The sequence below is a fragment of the Dictyostelium purpureum genome (assembly GCF_000190715.1).
Source record: "Dictyostelium purpureum unplaced genomic scaffold DICPUscaffold_122, whole genome shotgun sequence".
Taxonomy (NCBI): domain Eukaryota; phylum Evosea; class Eumycetozoa; order Dictyosteliales; family Dictyosteliaceae; genus Dictyostelium; species Dictyostelium purpureum.
Window position 1 is genome coordinate 15,730 of NW_003519459.1, and position 19,007 is coordinate 34,736.

Sequence of the window (19,007 nt, forward strand, 5' to 3'; positions counted from 1 at the left end):
ATAAAATGAATAAAATATTTTTTTTTAAAAAAAAAAAAAAATAAAAAAAAATTAAAAGAGTGCGAATTAATTTTATTACGATTAGATTAAAATTAAATTAACTCGATTTACATTTATTTATTTATAATCCCTCAAAATTAAACATTTTCTATTTGTGGAGTGGATCTTATTATAATAACTTAATCAATATTTTTTGTTTTGTTTTTTGTAAAAATAAATTTATGATTTATTTTTAGTTTACTATTTTCTTTTATTGTGTGCTTTTATATTTTTTGTGTCATGTTTTATAAATATATCTTTGTGTGTGTACAGGGGTGTGTGTATGGGTGTGTTTTGATTTTGGTTATTTGTTATAAGTGAGGGTGGTGATTTTGTTTTGTTTTTACTTTTATTAATTATGATTTACTTTTTTGGGTTTTGATTTAAAATTAACATTTTTATTTGAATTATTTATTTAAAATTGTTTATTATTAAAAAAATTAATTGTATCCTTCTTTTTTAACTTTATAATCTATTGAATTGATTTCTTTAAAGTTAAATGTGTTATCTACTTCTTCTGTTTCATCACTGCTGTGTTCCAAGTCTATAACCTCCTGATCATTCTTTTTTTTGGTTTCATATATATCAAGCTCTTTATTATAAACAACATCTTCTTTAAGTTTGCCATATCCTTCAATTTTAACATTATAGTTGTAGTTTGTTGAGTGATTACTGCTATTGTTTGTGTGTGTATTATTATTAAGTTGTTGTTCGTTATTATGTTTTGAAACCTCTACATAATTAACATTGACAAAATTAATTAATTCCTTTAATTTTTCCAAAAATATTAATTTAATTGACTGGATTTCGTAGTGACATGGAGGAAACTTTAAACTACTACCAACAGTGAAAAATGAAAAACTGAAGGTATTTATATCTTTAAGGATTTCCATTTGATCAATATACTTGTATGGGATAACTATTCTTAATTTATCATCTTTACCATGGATTAACATATAACTTTTATAAAAGCGAATTGATTTTTTTAAATGAACATCTTTTTTATCTATTAAAACTGAACCACTATCTATGGAAAACAATAGAGTATGATTCACACATTTACGTCGAGTTTTTTGTGATGAAGAAGGTGGTGATTGTGAATTGGTAACAATAGGAGGTATTATTTGAATATTACTATTGTTATTGTTATTATTATCTAAATTATCTAAATTATCTATATTATCTATATTATCTATATTATCAATATTATCAATACTATCAATACTATCACTACTATCACTACTATCTATATTATCAATATTATCAATACTATTATTATTATTGTCTATATTATTATTATTATTATCTATATTATTATTATCTATATTATTATTATCTTCTTCATCATCATCATCATCACTTAAAATAATATATTCCATGTTTTGAAATTTTTGTTTGTAAAATTCAAATTGACATTGTAAATTGTATAATTCTTTATTTTTTAATTTAATTTGTTGAGCATGATCATTCTCTATTTTATAAATTTTTTCATTTAATTCTTTATTAACTTTTTCTAGTAATTTGTATTTTTCTTTTAATTCGTTTATATCTAAATTATTTAAATTATCTATAATATTATCGATATCATTATTCATTTTTATTTATTTGTTTATATGTGTGTATGTTAATTAATAAAATTTTACCGTTTTAAAAAAACATGAAAATTTAAATTTAAATTTTTAAAAAATTCCAAAAAAAAAAATTAATTTTTTTTTATTTTATTTTTTTAATTTTTACTTTTTGTCGTTTAATATTCAAAATTTTTTTTGCAATAAATAAAAAAAAAAATTATTCACATCTTATAAATAATTATTTTTATAATTACCTGTATATATCTATTTTTAAAAATAATAATAATTATAATAATAAATTTAAATGAATCAATTATTAGAACTGATTGGTAATAGTTTCACATTTAAAGAAAATTTAGAGGCATCAGATTTGATATATGATAAAGATGACTATCAAGTACCGGGTAGAGGAATTGAGTATAAAAGGTTAAATGCATTCATAAGAAAAAATTATAAAAGTGGAACAGGCAATGCATTATATATATGTGGCCAACCGGGCACTGGAAAAAGTTTAACCCTTTTAACATTATCGAAAACATTACCAAGAGATGTAATTATTGAACTTTGCATAGTTGGACCACCTATAATACAAAAAATACTAATTTTATTTTATTTTTTTATTCCAGAAATATAAAACTGTATATATAAATTGCTATACAATCGATATTAAAAAAATATACTCTGAAATTTATAAAAGCATTAAAAATCTGCTCAATACAAAAAAGAATGAAAATGAATCATTGCAATTAATTAAAAACCTTATACCAAATTATAATAGAAAAATGTATGTATTATTCATATATTTTTTATTATTAATAATTTTATTATTATTCATTGATAAACTAATTCATTATCATTATAGAATTTTAATATTGGATGAAATAGATATAGTTGTAAAAAACCCAGCAATTTTAAATAGTTTATTTGAATTACCATTTTTAAAAGACTCAACATTACTATTATTTGGAATTGCAAATGATTTAAATTTGGTAGATAAATCACTATCTGGCCTATCACAGAAGGGAATTGAGATTGAAGTGCTACATTTTAAACCATACAGAGAAGATCAAATTTTAAGTATTTTAAAGGGTCGTTTAGAGAATGTATATAATATGTTGGATTTAACAGAGGAACAAAGAGCAATAATATTCGAAGATGAATCACTAGAATTAATAGCCAAACAAATTTCAAATAGCAATTCCGATATTAGAAAATCATTCGAGGTTATGAGAAGTCTAACAACAAAAAAATATCAAAGTTTTATTTTAAATAACATTTCGATTGAAGAAATGGAAATTCCAACTCCAATACCCACAGAAGACTTTATGTGCAGTCAAGATAATAGCAATCAATTTATTTTCACAATTGATAACGTTATGGATGTTATGTATTCAATGTTTGAAAATCAAACTACCAAAACGCTAAAACATTTTCCTGCTCATTCAATAGTTATTTTATTTTCAGCATTTAACTTAAAAGAATTAAACTTTTTAACTGTAACTATCAAATATCACTATTCTTTACAAAATTAAATATTAACCTTCATTTTTTTTAATTTTATAGTTATATGACTCTTACAGATTAAACTGTGACATAATACAATTTAATCCACTCGAAAAGTAAGTTTTTTTAATGAAAATAATTTTTATAACAATCATATTTATAACATATACTTTAATTTTATAAATTAATAGAAAAGATTTTAAAGCCTCTTTGGATTGCTGTACATCAAATGGTTTTATGACAATGATAAACCACAGAGAGGAAAATAAAAGAACAATAACAATACATTATTCAAAAGAGGATTTGGTAGGAGCATTTCAAAACACAATTATATATGCAGATTTATTAACAGATTTAATACCAAAAGAAGAAAGTCAAAGTGACAATGATGATGATGAATATGATGAAGATGATGAAGATGATGAAGATGATTACTAAGGTGAAGATATTTATAAAATTGATTAATAATTTAGAAAAAAAAATTCCCCCATTTATAATAAAAATCAGAAAATAATTATAATAGTTCAAAAAAAAATCAAGAATTTTAGTTTTAAAAAAGAAAAAAGAAAAAAATTTCTTGAATTGTATTATGTCTGGATTAAAAAAAAATAAAAATAAAAAAAATTAAATCATTTTTATAACCCAATTTTCGAACAATTATAAAAACACAGATATGTCCACTTTCTAAATTCTTTATCTAAAATATTTCTATTTTTTTTTTTCAATTTCCCCATTATTTTATACTTTTTTATTTCCATTACAAATTATTTCTCAAATATTTAATTACAATAATTTTTTTTTTTTTTGCGGCGGTTGGAATTGTAATAATATTGAAAATTAAATTCTTTTATTTTTTTTTTCTTATTTTTTTTTTTAATTTTTAAAAAAAAAAAAATCTTTAAAAAAAAAAGAAAATAAATTTAGATTTTTTTTTGGTTTATTAAACAATCTCTGTTTTTTTTTTTTTCTTTTAACAACAAATAATTAAAAAAAATTTATTATTTGTCTATTTGTTTATTTTGTAAATTTTGTATATAAAACTTTGTAAATAATAATAATAATAAATAAAAATGAGAGTCAAAGTACTTTGGAAAGAACATAAATTTATTTTACCAACAGGCAAAAATAATGTTAAAGTTTCAGATCTCTTTAGAGATATTGCATCAAAATTTGCTTCATATTCATTAGAAGAATTTATTGTTTCAGAGTTAAAAACAATTGATGGTTTTATTATCTCACCACATTATTTAATTGAAGAAGCCATCGTTGACAATGAAACATTGGTTGTTGTTGATTTCGAATCATGGAAAAACGAACAATTCAAGTAAGTATCTTTATATAATTATAATAATATTTATAATAATTGGTTCTAATATATTTATTGGTTTTTAGATTATGCAATAAATCATTTGTTTTATTTGCTTTAGAAAATTTCGAACAAGATAACAAATTAAGAGTTAATATTGGTTTAAATACATTAAATAAGTTATTTGTTTCAATTGGTTTATATAATAAATTATATAGATTAGAGTTATTCGATTCAAGTGATTTAAGAGCATTCCATAAAGATGGTGACCATGTTGTTACTCATTGGGAAGATGGTAAAGGTAATGTAGCAAAGGTATTCTTTGTTGTTGAGGGTGGTGTTGTTAAAACAGTTAGAGCCGAAATTTCAACTGAATCAGCACCAATCCCACAAATTCAATCTATCAATATTTTAGTTAGTGGAAACAAGATCGAAGCTGGTGAAATTAAAACTATCCAAAATGCATATGCACCATACACTGAGGATTCAACAGTTACCCCACAAGATGAGGTTAGAACTGGTAAAAGTTATCAAGATTATGATATAGATTATTATGTTACTGATGGTGGTAATGGTACCGATGCCTCCAATCATGCTGTAGTCACTGGACCATCAAATATTCGTTTCGAACAAACCGATATCACTCGTGCAGAAATGAGCCAATATTCAAACAATGGTGTTTTCTGGAATTCATTCTACACCGATTTCCAAATCACCAACAACGATCCAGATAGAATCACCCTTTCTAAAATCTCTGCAGAGTATCAAGATATAGCCGGTGAATGGAAACCAATGTCCGCTCTCTTTGGCACCAAAAGAAGCAATTCAAACTATGACTATAATTGGAGAACTGATTCAAGTAACATCATTATTCCATTAGACCCAAGAGACACTATTAAGCTTTCATTCAATACTCGTGTCGAAATCAAAGGTGATAATTCAGAAAGACGTTACCGTTCACATCACTCACTTCCAAATGTATTAAATATTAAAGTTCATGTCACTGATGACAAGCAAAAAGTTACCACCATTCCACTCTTATACAAGAACAAGACTGAAGACCCAGTTTTCCCAATTTTAAAAACTCGTCAAGCAAGAGTCGATAAACCAATTGTTTTCTTCCAAACTGTCGATAATCTTAAAACTACCAATCGTGGTTGGGTTCAACTTACCAAGAGCACCAACGATAATAAAAATATTTTAGTATATTCATCTAATTTCTCAAGTAGCCAACACTACATCAGTGAAGTATCTTTACACGAAGCCGTCTATCAAGCCTCCAAAAACAAGGAATCTAAATATAAAATCAGTCACTACTCTGCCTCAAACAGCGATTTCAGTGTTGAAGTCTTTGCTCATATAGACTTTGAAAAGAAGAGAGTTACCTCACTTGTTTTCGAATTATTCGATTCAACTAAAACTAATTCATCAGTCAAATATTTCCCAATTCCAAAATTCGTTGATGAAAAATGGTAAAATAAAAAAACAAATAAAAATTAATAAAATTTAAATTTTATTTAAAATATAAACTTTATATTATGTTTGTTGTGTTATAATTTATCTATCGATCGATCTTTATTTAGTTTATTTCTTTTTTGATGAAATTAATTTTAATCTGGTATAGTTTAATGATTTTAAAATGCCTGCAGTGAGAACACCTCTTAAAGTTTGAATAAAACTGCTGTATCTAACGATTTTCTTTAATGATTTATCCAAATGGACGTCAGTTTGAACAGTCTCATTTGTTTTCTTTTGTATTATATTTTTACGAATGGTTTTTAATAGTTGCGAGCTGACTTTCTTTGGTAACATCATAATTAAGTTTATTTGGTTGTGTGGAGTGATGGATGATTTGAATTGGAGTAATTTGGAAGGGTCATTGTTTATTGATTCTAAAATTTCTTTAAATTCGTGTGCATTTTTAGTTTCGTTGGTTTCACTATTGTAGATTTGTATAAAGTCTGATAGGTGTTTTTCTATTACTGGCATATATAATTTTCTAAAACCATTCATATTGTTGATAATAATATTATGAATTTTATTTGGATTTTCACCTCCCAACCATCTAATATCGCCTCTGTAAGAAATTGAACAAATTCTATGATATAATTCATATTCTGAAATGTTTCTGGTAATTGTAAAATTGATGCTATAACTGCATTTCTTAGATTTGATTCTTCGTTAATCTTTGTAATCTCATTTAATCCTTCTTCACTTGATTGTGGTAAATTATATATAGGTTTCTGCATTCTTCCTGAAACATATAGTGATCTCCAATTTTTTAAATCGTCAACTAAATCTCTATATTCAATAACACCATACTTGAATTTCTTGAATTTTATAAAAAAAAAATATTAATATAAATATTTATTTTTTTTTTACAGTAGTTTTTTAATACTTACAATTCCATTATGCTCCAATAAAGTATTATAATATATTTTGGCGCCATACTTTTGATATTTTGAAATTGCCCAACCACCAAAAACTTTTAAAAATGAATAGTGTGAATCATTTTTTATAAGATTAAGTTGGTGCCAATTTGATGAATTTTCTACTGCAAAAATTAAATCAATCATTGTATCATTTTTATTATTAATATCATCATCATTATTATTTTTATTGTTATTATTGTCGTCGTTGTGGTTATTGTTGTTACTGTTATTGTTATTATTGTTTATATCTTTTGGGGTTGTGATATTACTTTCATTATATCCCTTTTGTATAACTACACCTGAACCATAGGCAAATCCATATTTGATTGGTGGGAATAATTTTAATAATTCTTGAATTTTATCTTTAGATTGTGGAGAAACAAAATCATCATTAATTATTTTATTGTTATTAATTTCTGTTTTTAATTTATTTGATTTTGCTGTTGAATAAAATGATTTTATAATTATTTCATTTTTATTTGTCGAAATAGTTTTATTAATATAGATATTTTTTGGGAGTTGTTTGCTATTATTTAATAAATTAACACAAAATGAATGTGTAATTTTAATCATTTTTTATCGTTTTTAAATGAAAATGATTTTAAATTTAAAAAAAAAATGAAAAAAAAAAAAAAAAAAAAAAAAAAAAATTAAAAAAAAAATTTCATTTTTATAAATATTTTTTATATATTTGTTGGGAATATATAAATAAATGGAAAAAAATTATTTATACCATTTTTAAAAAATTATTAAAAAAAGAGTTTGAATAAATTGGGTTATTTGTTTACTGAAAAAATAAATAAATGAAAAAAAAAAAAAAAAAAAAAAAAAAAAAAAAATTTATTTTTTTAATTTTTTTAATTAAAATTTTTTTTTAAGGAATCTGGAAAAAAAATTTAATTTTTTATTTTTATTTTTTTTTCCTTTTATAAATTTTTTTTTAAATTTTTTCAAACCCCCCCCCCCTTAAAACACAAAAAAAAAAAAAAACATTATTTAATAATCAAAATTAATTTATATATTATAATAAATTAATATTATTTATAAAAAAATAAAAATAAAAATAAAAATTAAAATAATAAAATAAATAATTAATATAATATTGTTGATTTTATAAATGAAGTAATTAAACTTTTTTTTTATATATATGTATATGCAATAATTGTTATTTATTACAAATATATCCCAATAGATTTAAATCATAAATAGTAATAATGAAAAATAAAAATAAAAGTAATAAAAAACAATATAATAATTTAAGTAAAGAGGAAGAAGAGAACGAAATAAAAGAAAAAAATGAAGAGTATTATGATAATGACCCAATAGATAAATATATTAAAGAAAAAATAGATAGTATACAACAAGATGATATAAATAATAACATTAAAAAAATTGATAATAATGGAAATATTGATAATAGTGATGGCTATAGCGAAAATAGTAATGAAAGTAGTATTAATAGTGGTTTAAATAATATCAATATTAATAGTATAAATAATAGCAATCAAAGTATTGGAAGTAGTGGTTATGGTATAGTTTTACCACAAAATTGTTATAGTTTAAATAGTAGTAATAACAGTAGTATCAATATTCAAAATAGTCTATCAACAAATAGCAGTGGTATAAATAGCGGTACAAATGAGAGCACCCCAATCATAAATGGTAGTTTACAAGTTGATGGAGAACAATTAATGAATGTCGGTCATAAAAAGCAATTACCATTGTTTAGGTTAATATGTTTAACTATTTCATTTCTAGGTGTTCAGTTTGGTTGTAAGTCTTAATTAATAATATCTTTTATTTTGTATCAAATTATTAAAAATTTTAATTAATTTTTCGATTTTTTTAGGGGCTCTTCAAATTGCATTTAGTACACCATTGTTTTTAGAATTAGGAGTATCACAAAATGTGGTATCATATATTTGGTTAGCTGGTCCTATCTCTGGGTTAATTGTTCAACCTTTGGTAGGGGTTTTAACAGATAGATCAGAGTCAAAATTTGGTAGAAGAAAACCTTTCATTTTAATTGGTTCAATTTTTATTTCTGTTGGATTAATATTAATTTCAAATGCTGAATCAATTGGAACGTGGGTGGGTGATTCAGAGGGTCAAAAATCTTTTGCAATTGCAGTTGCTGTAAGTAAAAATATTTGGTTTTTTAAACATCCCCATATTATTTCTTCAATATTAATATTTAAATTTATTTAGATAATCGGGTTTTGGATTTTAGATTTATCAAATAATGCAGTTCAAGCACCCTGTAGAGCATTATTAGTTGATGTAGCAGCTCCATCTCAACAAAGTTTAGGCAGCTCATTATTTTCACTAATGTTGGGTATCGGAAATCTTTTAGGGTATATGATGGGATCAATTAATTTGGTTAAAGTTGTTCCTTTTATGAAGACAGATACAAGAGCTTTATTTACATTGTCAATTTTAGTACTATTAATATGTGTAACAATGACACTGGTTTTTGTTGTTGAAGAAAGATATGTCCGTGTTAATGATGATAAGTCTTCAGAGAATCCTTTAAAACAAATGCTTAAGGGTTTTATTAATATGCCTTCTTATATGAAACGTTTATGCAGTGTTCAGTTTTTCTCTTGGATCGGTTGGTTTTCTTTTATACTATTTGTAACAACATGGGTTGGTGTAAATGTGTATGGTGGAAATCCAAATGCACCAGAGGGGTCTCCAGAAAGAACAAAGTTCCAAGAAGGGGTAAGATGGGGTTCTTTAGGTTTAACTATTAGTTCGGGTGTAACTATAGGTATTTCATTATTAATTCCAATATTAATAAGATTTGTTGGAATAAAAAAGATATATATATTTGGAAATATTTTACAGTGCATATTTTTTGCATTGTTTTTGGCAATACACGATAAAATAGGCTCAATCCTTTTAATTGCTGCAACAGGAATACCATGGGCTGTAGTAATGATTCTTCCTTTTTCAATTGTTGGTATGGGTGTCCAGGATAATGAAAGTAGTGGTCTCCATATAGGCACTTTAAATATATTTATTGTTGTTCCTCAAATGCTTGTATCTCTTGGAATCAGCTTTATTATAGATCTATTCAAAGGAAATGTTGTATACTCTTTAGTTACTGGTTCAATTGCCTCTTTAGTTGCATCTGCTCTATGTTTAAGGCTTATTATACCATCACATGGTCATGCTCAAAATGATATAGAGGAAATTCAATTTTCATTCAATAACAACCAAAATATAAATATTGACAATAATGGTAAAAAATACTCTCCAATGATAAAATCTTCAGACTCAATAGTTCATCAAACATAAATCAAATAAAGTATTTATAATAAAAACAAATAATTAAATTAAAATATAAACAAATTTTTTTTAGAATTATTATATTTTTATACTTTATTTTTCATTTATTTATTTGTTTTTAGTATACTGATAGTTTTTATGCATTTGTATTACTTTTACCTGATAAAACTCTATCCAAATTAAATGCGGCACTAATTAATGATAGATGAGTAAAAGCTTGTGGAAAATTCCCTAATGACTCACCACCAATACCAAGTTCTTCAGAGAATAAACCTAAATGATTTGCATAACCTAACATTTCATCAAATATTAATCTTGCTTTTACTAAAAACTCTTTGTTGTATTTACCTGCTCTAGTTAAACCTTCAATTAACCAAAATGTACAAATATTAAAAGTTCCTTCTTCTCCATCCAAACCATCTTGAGCATGTTGTAAATTGTAACGGAATACCAAAGAATTTGCAACCAACCCTCCTTCTTCTGGTGGTTTTAAAATCGCCTTGAGAGTATTGATATTTCTTGGATCTGATGGTGCCATAAAGAATACTAATGACATGATTAGTGTGGATGCATCCAATGATTTACCACCATAATATTGAGTAAAAGAGTGCATTTCTTTATCATAACCCTTTTGTTGAATTTCCTCGTAAAGGGTGTCTCTTGCTTTGGTCCATTTCTCTCTGGGTGCTGGGAACGACCTACGATCAGCTAGTCTTAAACCTCTATCCAATGCCACCCAACACATAATTTTAGAGTATACAAAATGTTGCTTACCACTTCTAACTTCCCAAATACCTTCGTCTTTCCAATGATAGTTTTCTGCAACCCAATCTATCATATTTCTAATATGCAACCAAAAGTCATAGGATACTAAAGAGCCATATTTATTCGAGAGATAAATTGAATCCATAAGTTCGCCAAAAATATCCATTTGAACTTGATTTACAGCATCATTGCCAATACGAACTGGTTTGCTATCTCTGTAGCCGCTGAGGTGGTTTAGCTCTATTTCTGGGATGTTTGATTCACCATGGATGCTATACATTATTCTTAAAGGCATTCTATTGGGATCATCATAAACTGCATCAGCACATCTTTGTTCGAGGAATCTCATAAAATTATGAGCCTCTTCAGTAAAGCCAATTCTAATAAGACCATACACAGAGAATGAACAATCACGTAGCCAGCAATAACGATAGTCCCAATTTCTTTGACCACCAATTCCTTCGGGTAGAGAGCAAGTTGGTGAGGCTATTATAGCTCCAGTTGGTTCGAATGTCATAAGTTTTAGTGCCAATGCACTACGCTCGACAATTTCACGCCATCTACCTTTGTATGTACACTTTTCTAACCATTTTTGCCAATAGAATATAGTTGAAATGAAAGCTTCGTTCTCTAACTTTTCGGTGTCTTCTGGTAATCTATAAAGATGCTTTGGGATAATTTCGATAGAATCAAAAGTCTCTTTCATAATGAATACAACAATATCATTCTCTTTGATTAGAAATGAAGATTCAATTTGACCACCGTATTCATTATCGACCACAACCAATGGAGATTTTGAAATTAAATCTAAATTTAAGCTTCCAGATTGTATATTATAACCATACTCTGTCTTTTTTAATTGATGCTTGTCACGAGCGAAATTAAAAGATGGCTTGAATACCATCTTCATTTCTAACTGACCTCTGATACCTTTAACTTTTCTAACCAGCCATTTTAAACCTTTGTTTTCAACCACAGGCATATAATCTACAATGGAGACTACTGACTCTTCCATATGGAATCTAGTTTGTAAAACATTTGTATCTGGCCAATAGCTTTGCTTGGTTTTAATCTTTTGGCAATGAGTCTTCATTGAGTCGGGAGTGATCCTCCAAAAGCCACCTTTTTTTGCATCTAATAATGAACAAAAAATAGCTGGTGAATCAAAATGGGGCCAACACAAAAAATTAACTGCTGCATGAATTGATATAAGTGCTGATGTTAACATATTACCAATGAAACCATGGTTCTCTATTAATGGATATTTTTCACAAACTCCATCAACTAAATATTCGTTTGACATTACTTTTTATAAAAAAAAATAAAGATTAATATTTACTATGATATTATTAATTAGTTTTATTATTAGTATAATTAGTATATTATTTATTATATTATTATTATAGTATTATTTATTTGTACAAATTAGAATTTTAAAATGTAAAAAAATAATAATTTAAATGTATAAATTAATTTTCAAAAAAAAAAAAATATTTTCAAAATAAATTAAATTATTAGATTATTTGAAAATTATTTTATTTTTTATTTATAATAATATTATTTCTGATAGTGAATAAAAAATATAATAATAATAATATAATACATACTCGACATATTTGTTATCTCAACAATGAACAGACATAAAAAATAAAAAATAAAATAAAATTAAATTAAATTAAAAATAAATAAAAAATAAAATAATAGTATAATTTGTATTTATATTTGTATTTTATTATTATCTGTAATAATTATTACTGTTGTGTGAACTTTAAAATCATTTTTTAATATTTAAAAATTTTTTTTTTGCCGTGTGTCCATGAGGAAGCATAGAGTGAGTTTATTGTTGTTTTTCATTTAGTATGTGGGGGTGCATGTTTTATTTTTTTTTTTTTTTTTGCAAATTAGTATTATTGTTAATTTTAATATATAACATATTATAAGTAAATTATAAAATATTGTTTTATATTATATAGTTACTACTCTTCAAAACAAAAAAAGAAAAAATAAGATTGTTATTATTTTAGTTAATCATAACACAATTTAGTATTTATTAAAAAAAAAAAAAAGAAAAAAAAATTTAAAAAAATAAATTTTTTAATTTTTTTTAATTTTTTTATTTTATTTTCTTTTTATTTATTATCGTTTTGTATATAATTTTTTTTTTTATAAAGCTAAAATCATTATAAGTTCACCCAAAATAAATTCCATATTTAAAAGTTAAATAATTGACTAATGACAATTATAAAATTGTAAAATTATTAAAAAAAAAAAAAAATATATAATTTAAAACTTCATAAATAAATATTACATAAAATAAAATGAATAGTAATATTAAAAGCGAAGTTTTAGATCAAGATAATGAATCTCCAATACAATCACCAAGAATAATTAATATTGTTAGTAAAAATAATAATAATAATAATAATAATAATAATAATAATAATAATAATAATAATACAGGCACACCATCAAAACTGAACCAATCCGATGATTTTAATAACTCTACATTTGTTAATAATCTTTTGACTGGATTAAAAACTAGATCACAAAGCGACCCCAAGCAACTGCAACAACACAATAGTAATGGTTTAAATATACCAATAACTTTACCTCAATCACCTATTCAACCTATACCAGTGTCACCTACTACTATAATGTTTAATCAATCACAACAATTAGTTCAAAATAGTGCTCATTATGAAGATATACATCCAGATTATTTCTATTCACAATTAAATAGTATTACACATGCAAATTTTAATGGAGCAATACCTACTTCGCCTGGACCACAACAATCAATGGCTAATACAAACAATACCACAACACCTTTTAATAATGAAATCTTTAACAATAATGTAAATAATAATAACAATAATAACTTTAGTAATAATGTAATTAATAACAATAATAATAATAATAATAATAATAATAATAATAATAATAATAATAATAATAATAATAATAATAGAGAAGCCATAAATACAGCAGATGATAGTGATCAAGAAAATGAGGCAGATAATAATAAAAATGCAAAGGATGAAAAGTCAAAAGGTCTAAGATATTTAAGCTATAAGGTTTGTCAAAAAGTTCAATCTAAAAAAACAACAACCTATATAGAAGTATGTTTCTTTTTATTATTATGTAGACTCTATAATTTATAATAATTACTAACGAATTTTATTTTTATTTTTTTTATTAATATAGGTGTCAAACGAATTGTTAAGTGAATTTATCGAGGAAAATAGAAGATTGGGAACTTATGAGGGTGATGCAAGTTTTAAAACAAATACAATTAAAAGAAGAATTTATGATGTACTAAATGTATTCCAAGCGATGAATATAATTCAAAAAGATAAACAAAAGATTAGTTGGTTAGGCCTCCCAAAAAATTTCCCAAGTAAATCAAATAACAATAACAATAACAATAATAATAATAATAATAATAATAATAATAATAATAATAATAATAATGTTGATAATTACCAACAACAAACATCAGAGTCACTAACACAACCAATTGAAGAGCAACAAACCTCACAGCAATCTACACAACCAATCAATTCACAAGAGTCACAAAGTGACTACAGTCAACAAACTGCAAATGGTGATTACAGCCAACAAACTGCAGGTGGTGATTACAGCCAACATTCTTTACAACCAAACAGACAACCTTCCATCGCGAAACAATTAGAAGATGTTAAAGAAAGAATTCAAGCAAAAAAGAGACAGCTACAGGAATTAACACAACAAGAGAATGACTATCAAAATTTACACAATAGAAACTATATATTAGAGCAAAAGAAAGATGTCTCACTAAAGAATAAAATATTTTTACCCTTCATCGTTTTAAGCACTAACAACTCTACTGTAATCAATTGTGAAGTTGAAAATCAAAGATCAAAATACTTTTTCAATTTTTCTCAAGCTTTTAATATTATAGATGATACATCCTTAGTTAAAGATATAATAGAATTCAATAATCTCAATGCCATTAACACGGCCATAGGAAATAGATCCTCTTCAATGCCATCATTACACGCAACCACCACAACCACTACAACCACCACAACCACAACCACAGCTTCCTCTTCACAAGGTTTAAAAAAAAAAAGAAAAAAAGATGATTAAAAATTTATTTATTTAAACAACCAAACAATCAAACAATCAATCTCAAACTTTTATTTTTTTTTTTTTAAAATTTAAATCAATAAAAAATAAAAAAAATAAAATTCTAAAATGGGTAATAATAATCCAAAAAAAACATAATTTATAAATAATAATATTTTTCTAATATATTATTGCTTCTATTATTTTTTTTTCTTTGATTAAAATTGCCCCACATTCCAAAAAAAATCCAGCTTTCAAAAAAAAAAAAAATTTTATTTAAATTTTTTAAATATTTTTTTTTTAATTATTAAAATACATTAATTTTTTACATTTTTTTTTATTGCACAATTTTTTTATTTTTGTTGTGTATAATAATAGTGCACATATATATATATGTATAAATAATGATGGATATAGAAATTGAAGAAGTTGAAGAAAATATATTATCATTCAGAGATAATAATTTGGATGACTCATTATATAGCAGACAAAGATATGTATTGGGTGATTTCGCAATGTCAAAATTATCAAAGGGTGACATATTTATTAGTGGTATTGGTGGCTTGGGTGTAGAAATAGCAAAAAATTTAATTCTAGCTGGTATCAAATCAATTACTTTACACGATTGTAAATTAGTTTCCAAGTATGATTTATCATCACAATTTTATTTAAGCCATAATCAAATTGGTAAAGAGAATAGAGCTGTTGCATCACATACAAATCTTCAAGAGCTAAACCCATACGTTAAAGTTAATACCTTTACAGAGTCATCACTCTCGGAATTAATTAAAACAAATAAAAATTATTTCTTACAATTTAAAGTAAATATATTAATTATATTTAATTAAATAGTTTTTAAAAAAGATACTAACAATCATTATTTTTATTATTATAATTCTAAAGTGTATAATTTTAACAGAAAGCAATTTAAATGATCAAATTTTAATTAATGAAATTTGCAGAGAAAATAATATCTATTTTTTAATGGCTGATTGTCATGGTTTAATAAGTTGGTGTTTTAATGACTTTGGCGAATCATTTAAGGTATTTGATAAAAATGGTGAAGAAACTAAAGAGATTTTCATTTCAAATATTTCAAAATCAACTGAATCCCCAGAAAAGACTGTTGTAACATGTATGGAAGGTCATCATCATGGTTTTGAGGACAACGATATGGTAGAGTTTAAAGAAATTATTGGTTTGGACCAAATCAACAATACAAAGCATAAAATTCAGGTAGTCAATAGCAATAGTTTTTCAATCAATTTAAATATTTCAAACTATTCACCATATCAAAGAGGTGGTATTGTAGCCCAAATTAAAACTACAAACAAATTAAATTTCGTAAGTTTTTATAATAGAAACTCATATACACCTTTAAAATAATTTTCATACTAATATATATTTAAATTAGAAATCATTAAAAGAATCAATTGTCAACCCAGATATTATTGATTTTGATTTTTTAAAAGATCCAAAAAAATTGCACATTATCAGACAATCATTAGAATTATTTAAAGAGAAACATAATGGAGAGTTACCAAAAGAATATGACCAAAATGATTTCGAGGAATTTTTAGAACAAACTTTAGAGCTTCTAAATAATAATTATTTCAATTATAGTATTTCACCAATGGAATTTGATAAAGAGTATATAAAAAAGATATCATATAGTTGCCGAGGTAAAATTTGTTCAACAACAGCTGCATTAGGTGGTTTTGTAGCGCAAGAAGCTTTGAAATCTTTAACTGGTAAATTCACACCATTAAAGCAGTGGTTATATTTCGAAAATTTAGATCTATTCCCCAGTTTCAACGACGAACAGTTAAATAAAGAACTATTATCAAACTTTTATACAGCTGCTAACTCCACATTAAAATCAAATAGACAATATGCTCAATTAATCTGTCTTGGTGAAAAAATTTGCAAAAAACTTGAAAGCTCAAAATTATTTATGGTTGGTTCTGGTGCTATTGGTTGTGAAATGCTAAAGAATTTCGCTTTGTTAAGTGTGGCCTGCAATAAAGACTCGAATGCTTTAATAACTGTTACCGATAATGATCTTATCGAAAAATCAAATTTAAATAGACAATTTTTATTTAGAAATAAAGATATCAACCAATCCAAATCATTAGTAGCTTCAAGGGTAACCGAGCATATGAATCCATCCATTCAAATTAAGGCACATCAAGATAAAATTGACCCTAATACAGAACATATTTATAATAGCACATTTTATGAATCACTGGATTGTGTTGTTAGTGCATTAGATAATGTTGAAGCTCGTCTCTATTTAGATAAGCAATGTATCACAAACAAATTAGCATTTTTAGAAAGCGGTACACTTGGTACAAAAGGTCACGTTCAAGTAATTTTGCCCTATTTAACAGAGACATATGCTTCTCAAAAAGATCCAAATGAGAAACAAACACCATTCTGCACATTAAAATCTTTCCCAACTAATTTAGATCACTGTATTCAATGGTCAAGAGATAAATTCGAAAAGTTCTTTACAATTAACCCAAATGAATTAGAAAAGTTTATAAAAGAAGAAAATTATTTAGAGAACTTATTAAATTCAGATTCATCAAATAAAATTTCAACATCGAAATCACTCTTTAAGATGATGAATAATCTACCATATACTTTTCAAGATTGTATTACCTATTCAAGAATCAAATTTGAAAAGCTCTTTAATCATTCAACTCAACAGCTTTTAAAGAATTATCCATTAGATTTAGTTACTAAAGAAGGTGTACCATTTTGGAGCTCACCAAAAAGACCACCAACACCATTAAAGTTTGACGAAAATGATTCATTACATTTATCATTCATCAAAAATTTATCATTACTTTTAGCAGAAATTTATAATGTATCAATTCCATCCGATATTAGCGAAGAGTCTATTGTCAAATTTATAAAGAATGTTACCGCTTCAATCCCAGAATTTAAATCAAAGAGTAAAGTAATAATATCAGATGAAAAAGCAGCAGCTCCAGTTGAAAACTTTACATTGGAACAATTTAAAGAATTACAAATAAATTTAACAAATAAATTAAAAGAATTTAAAGAAAAGAACTCAAATTTTGGTATTAAACCATTACAATTTGAAAAAGATGACGATTCAAATCATCACATCAATTTTATTACTTCAATCTCAAATCTAAGAGCTAGAATTTACCAAATTACTGAATGTGATCGTTTCAAAGTTAAACTAATTGCTGGTAAAATTATTCCTGCTATTGCTACTACCACTAGTGTTATCTCTGGATTTCTTTCTTTAGAGTTAATCAAAACTCTCTCGAGTGATTTTAAAGAAAAATTTGCAAACAAAGAATTAGATCAAAATGCTATTTTATCTCAATTTAGAAACTACTTTGTAAATTTATCAATACCATCATTCCAATTAAGTGAACCTGCTCCTCCACCAAAAATTAAAATTACCAATGATACTTTTACTACACTATGGGAGTCTTGGGATATCAATAATCCAGATATTTTAACAATAGGTGATTTTAATTCATAGTATGTATTATTGATAAAAGATAATAATATAATCAATGATAATAATTATTTTTCTTTTTATTAATTTTATTTATTTTTTTAATTTTATTATAGTATCGAGAAGAAATACAATCTAAAAGTTAGTGGTATTTATCAAGATGTATCGATTGTTTATATGTCTGCACTACCATCACATAGAAAGAGATTAACTTTACCAATTAAAAGTCTTTTAAATTTAGAAGAAAATCAAAAATTTGTTGAACTATATGTATCTTATTTGGATGGTGAAAATGAAGCTAAAGGACCACCCGTTAGATTATATGTCCAATATTAAAAAAAAAAAATTTTAATAAAAACAGTATTTTTTGTTGGTCCAAATTCTAAATTTAAATTATAAAGTATTTTAAACAACTATTTTTATTTTAATTTCAATTTGGGAAAAATGTTTCAAAAAAAAAAAAAAAAAAAAAAAAATTAAAAAATAATTGA

At 24.8% G+C, this 19,007-nt stretch overlaps 8 protein-coding genes across 8 annotated transcripts; 5 read left to right on the top strand and 3 right to left on the bottom strand.

Moving 5' to 3' along the window:
* Positions 1-479: 479 nt before the first annotated feature.
* On the bottom strand, positions 480-1,634 carry DICPUDRAFT_78919 (uncharacterized protein; the record flags this gene model as incomplete). Its single annotated transcript, XM_003288063.1, has 1 exon — positions 480-1,634. The coding sequence occupies one exon, from the start codon at positions 1,632-1,634 to the stop codon at positions 480-482; it is 1,155 nt and encodes a 384-aa protein (XP_003288111.1).
* A 280-nt stretch (positions 1,635-1,914) lies between these two features.
* On the top strand, positions 1,915-3,551 carry DICPUDRAFT_78920 (uncharacterized protein; the record flags this gene model as incomplete). Its single annotated transcript, XM_003288043.1, has 5 exons — positions 1,915-2,160; positions 2,237-2,394; positions 2,473-3,106; positions 3,174-3,229; positions 3,305-3,551. The coding sequence occupies 5 exons, from the start codon at positions 1,915-1,917 to the stop codon at positions 3,549-3,551; spliced, it is 1,341 nt and encodes a 446-aa protein (XP_003288091.1).
* Positions 3,552-4,183: 632 nt separating this feature from the next.
* On the top strand, positions 4,184-5,895 carry DICPUDRAFT_78921 (uncharacterized protein; the record flags this gene model as incomplete). The annotated part of the gene is made up of 2 exons (XM_003288044.1): positions 4,184-4,437; positions 4,506-5,895. The coding sequence occupies 2 exons, from the start codon at positions 4,184-4,186 to the stop codon at positions 5,893-5,895; spliced, it is 1,644 nt and encodes a 547-aa protein (XP_003288092.1).
* Positions 5,896-6,003: 108 nt separating this feature from the next.
* DICPUDRAFT_152302 (uncharacterized protein) lies at positions 6,004-7,424 on the bottom strand (the record flags this gene model as incomplete). The annotated part of the gene is made up of 3 exons (XM_003288064.1): positions 6,004-6,311; positions 6,482-6,749; positions 6,822-7,424. The coding sequence occupies 3 exons, from the start codon at positions 7,422-7,424 to the stop codon at positions 6,004-6,006; spliced, it is 1,179 nt and encodes a 392-aa protein (XP_003288112.1).
* Positions 7,425-7,832: 408 nt separating this feature from the next.
* DICPUDRAFT_97918 (uncharacterized protein) lies at positions 7,833-10,198 on the top strand. The gene is made up of 3 exons (XM_003288045.1): positions 7,833-8,624; positions 8,701-8,987; positions 9,060-10,198. Exons 1-3 carry the CDS (start codon positions 8,066-8,068, stop codon positions 10,149-10,151), a joined length of 1,938 nt encoding a protein of 645 aa, XP_003288093.1. The 5' UTR covers positions 7,833-8,065; the 3' UTR covers positions 10,152-10,198.
* Positions 10,199-10,278: 80 nt separating this feature from the next.
* DICPUDRAFT_33519 (uncharacterized protein) lies at positions 10,279-11,889 on the bottom strand (the record flags this gene model as incomplete). Its single annotated transcript, XM_003288065.1, has 1 exon — positions 10,279-11,889. One exon carries the CDS (start codon positions 11,887-11,889, stop codon positions 10,279-10,281), a length of 1,611 nt encoding a protein of 536 aa, XP_003288113.1.
* Positions 11,890-12,908: 1,019 nt separating this feature from the next.
* On the top strand, positions 12,909-15,252 carry DICPUDRAFT_97920 (uncharacterized protein). The gene is made up of 2 exons (XM_003288046.1): positions 12,909-14,026; positions 14,112-15,252. Exons 1-2 carry the CDS (start codon positions 13,226-13,228, stop codon positions 15,033-15,035), a joined length of 1,725 nt encoding a protein of 574 aa, XP_003288094.1. The 5' UTR covers positions 12,909-13,225; the 3' UTR covers positions 15,036-15,252.
* A 141-nt stretch (positions 15,253-15,393) lies between these two features.
* On the top strand, positions 15,394-18,906 carry DICPUDRAFT_47751 (uncharacterized protein). The gene is made up of 4 exons (XM_003288047.1): positions 15,394-15,835; positions 15,918-16,358; positions 16,429-18,539; positions 18,633-18,906. Exons 1-4 carry the CDS (start codon positions 15,419-15,421, stop codon positions 18,850-18,852), a joined length of 3,189 nt encoding a protein of 1,062 aa, XP_003288095.1. The 5' UTR covers positions 15,394-15,418; the 3' UTR covers positions 18,853-18,906.
* The last annotated feature ends 101 nt before the right edge of the window (positions 18,907-19,007 follow it).

What these genes read in the sequence shown, in the direction of transcription:
- DICPUDRAFT_97918 (XM_003288045.1), top strand. Translation starts at nt 8,066, where the DNA reads ATGAAAAATAAAAATAAAAGTAATAAAAAACAATATAATAATTTAAGT. An exon ending in TCTAGGTGTTCAGTTTGGTT is followed by an intron (nt 8,625 to 8,700) that starts GTAAGTCTTAAT and finishes CGATTTTTTTAG; the next exon opens with GGGCTCTTCAAATTGCATTT. An exon ending in CTTTTGCAATTGCAGTTGCT is followed by an intron (nt 8,988 to 9,059) that starts GTAAGTAAAAAT and finishes AAATTTATTTAG; the next exon opens with ATAATCGGGTTTTGGATTTT.
- DICPUDRAFT_97920 (XM_003288046.1), top strand. Translation starts at nt 13,226, where the DNA reads ATGAATAGTAATATTAAAAGCGAAGTTTTAGATCAAGATAATGAATCT. An exon ending in AAACAACAACCTATATAGAA is followed by an intron (nt 14,027 to 14,111) that starts GTATGTTTCTTT and finishes TTATTAATATAG; the next exon opens with GTGTCAAACGAATTGTTAAG.
- DICPUDRAFT_47751 (XM_003288047.1), top strand. Translation starts at nt 15,419, where the DNA reads ATGATGGATATAGAAATTGAAGAAGTTGAAGAAAATATATTATCATTC. An exon ending in ATTATTTCTTACAATTTAAA is followed by an intron (nt 15,836 to 15,917) that starts GTAAATATATTA and finishes ATAATTCTAAAG; the next exon opens with TGTATAATTTTAACAGAAAG. An exon ending in CTACAAACAAATTAAATTTC is followed by an intron (nt 16,359 to 16,428) that starts GTAAGTTTTTAT and finishes TATTTAAATTAG; the next exon opens with AAATCATTAAAAGAATCAAT.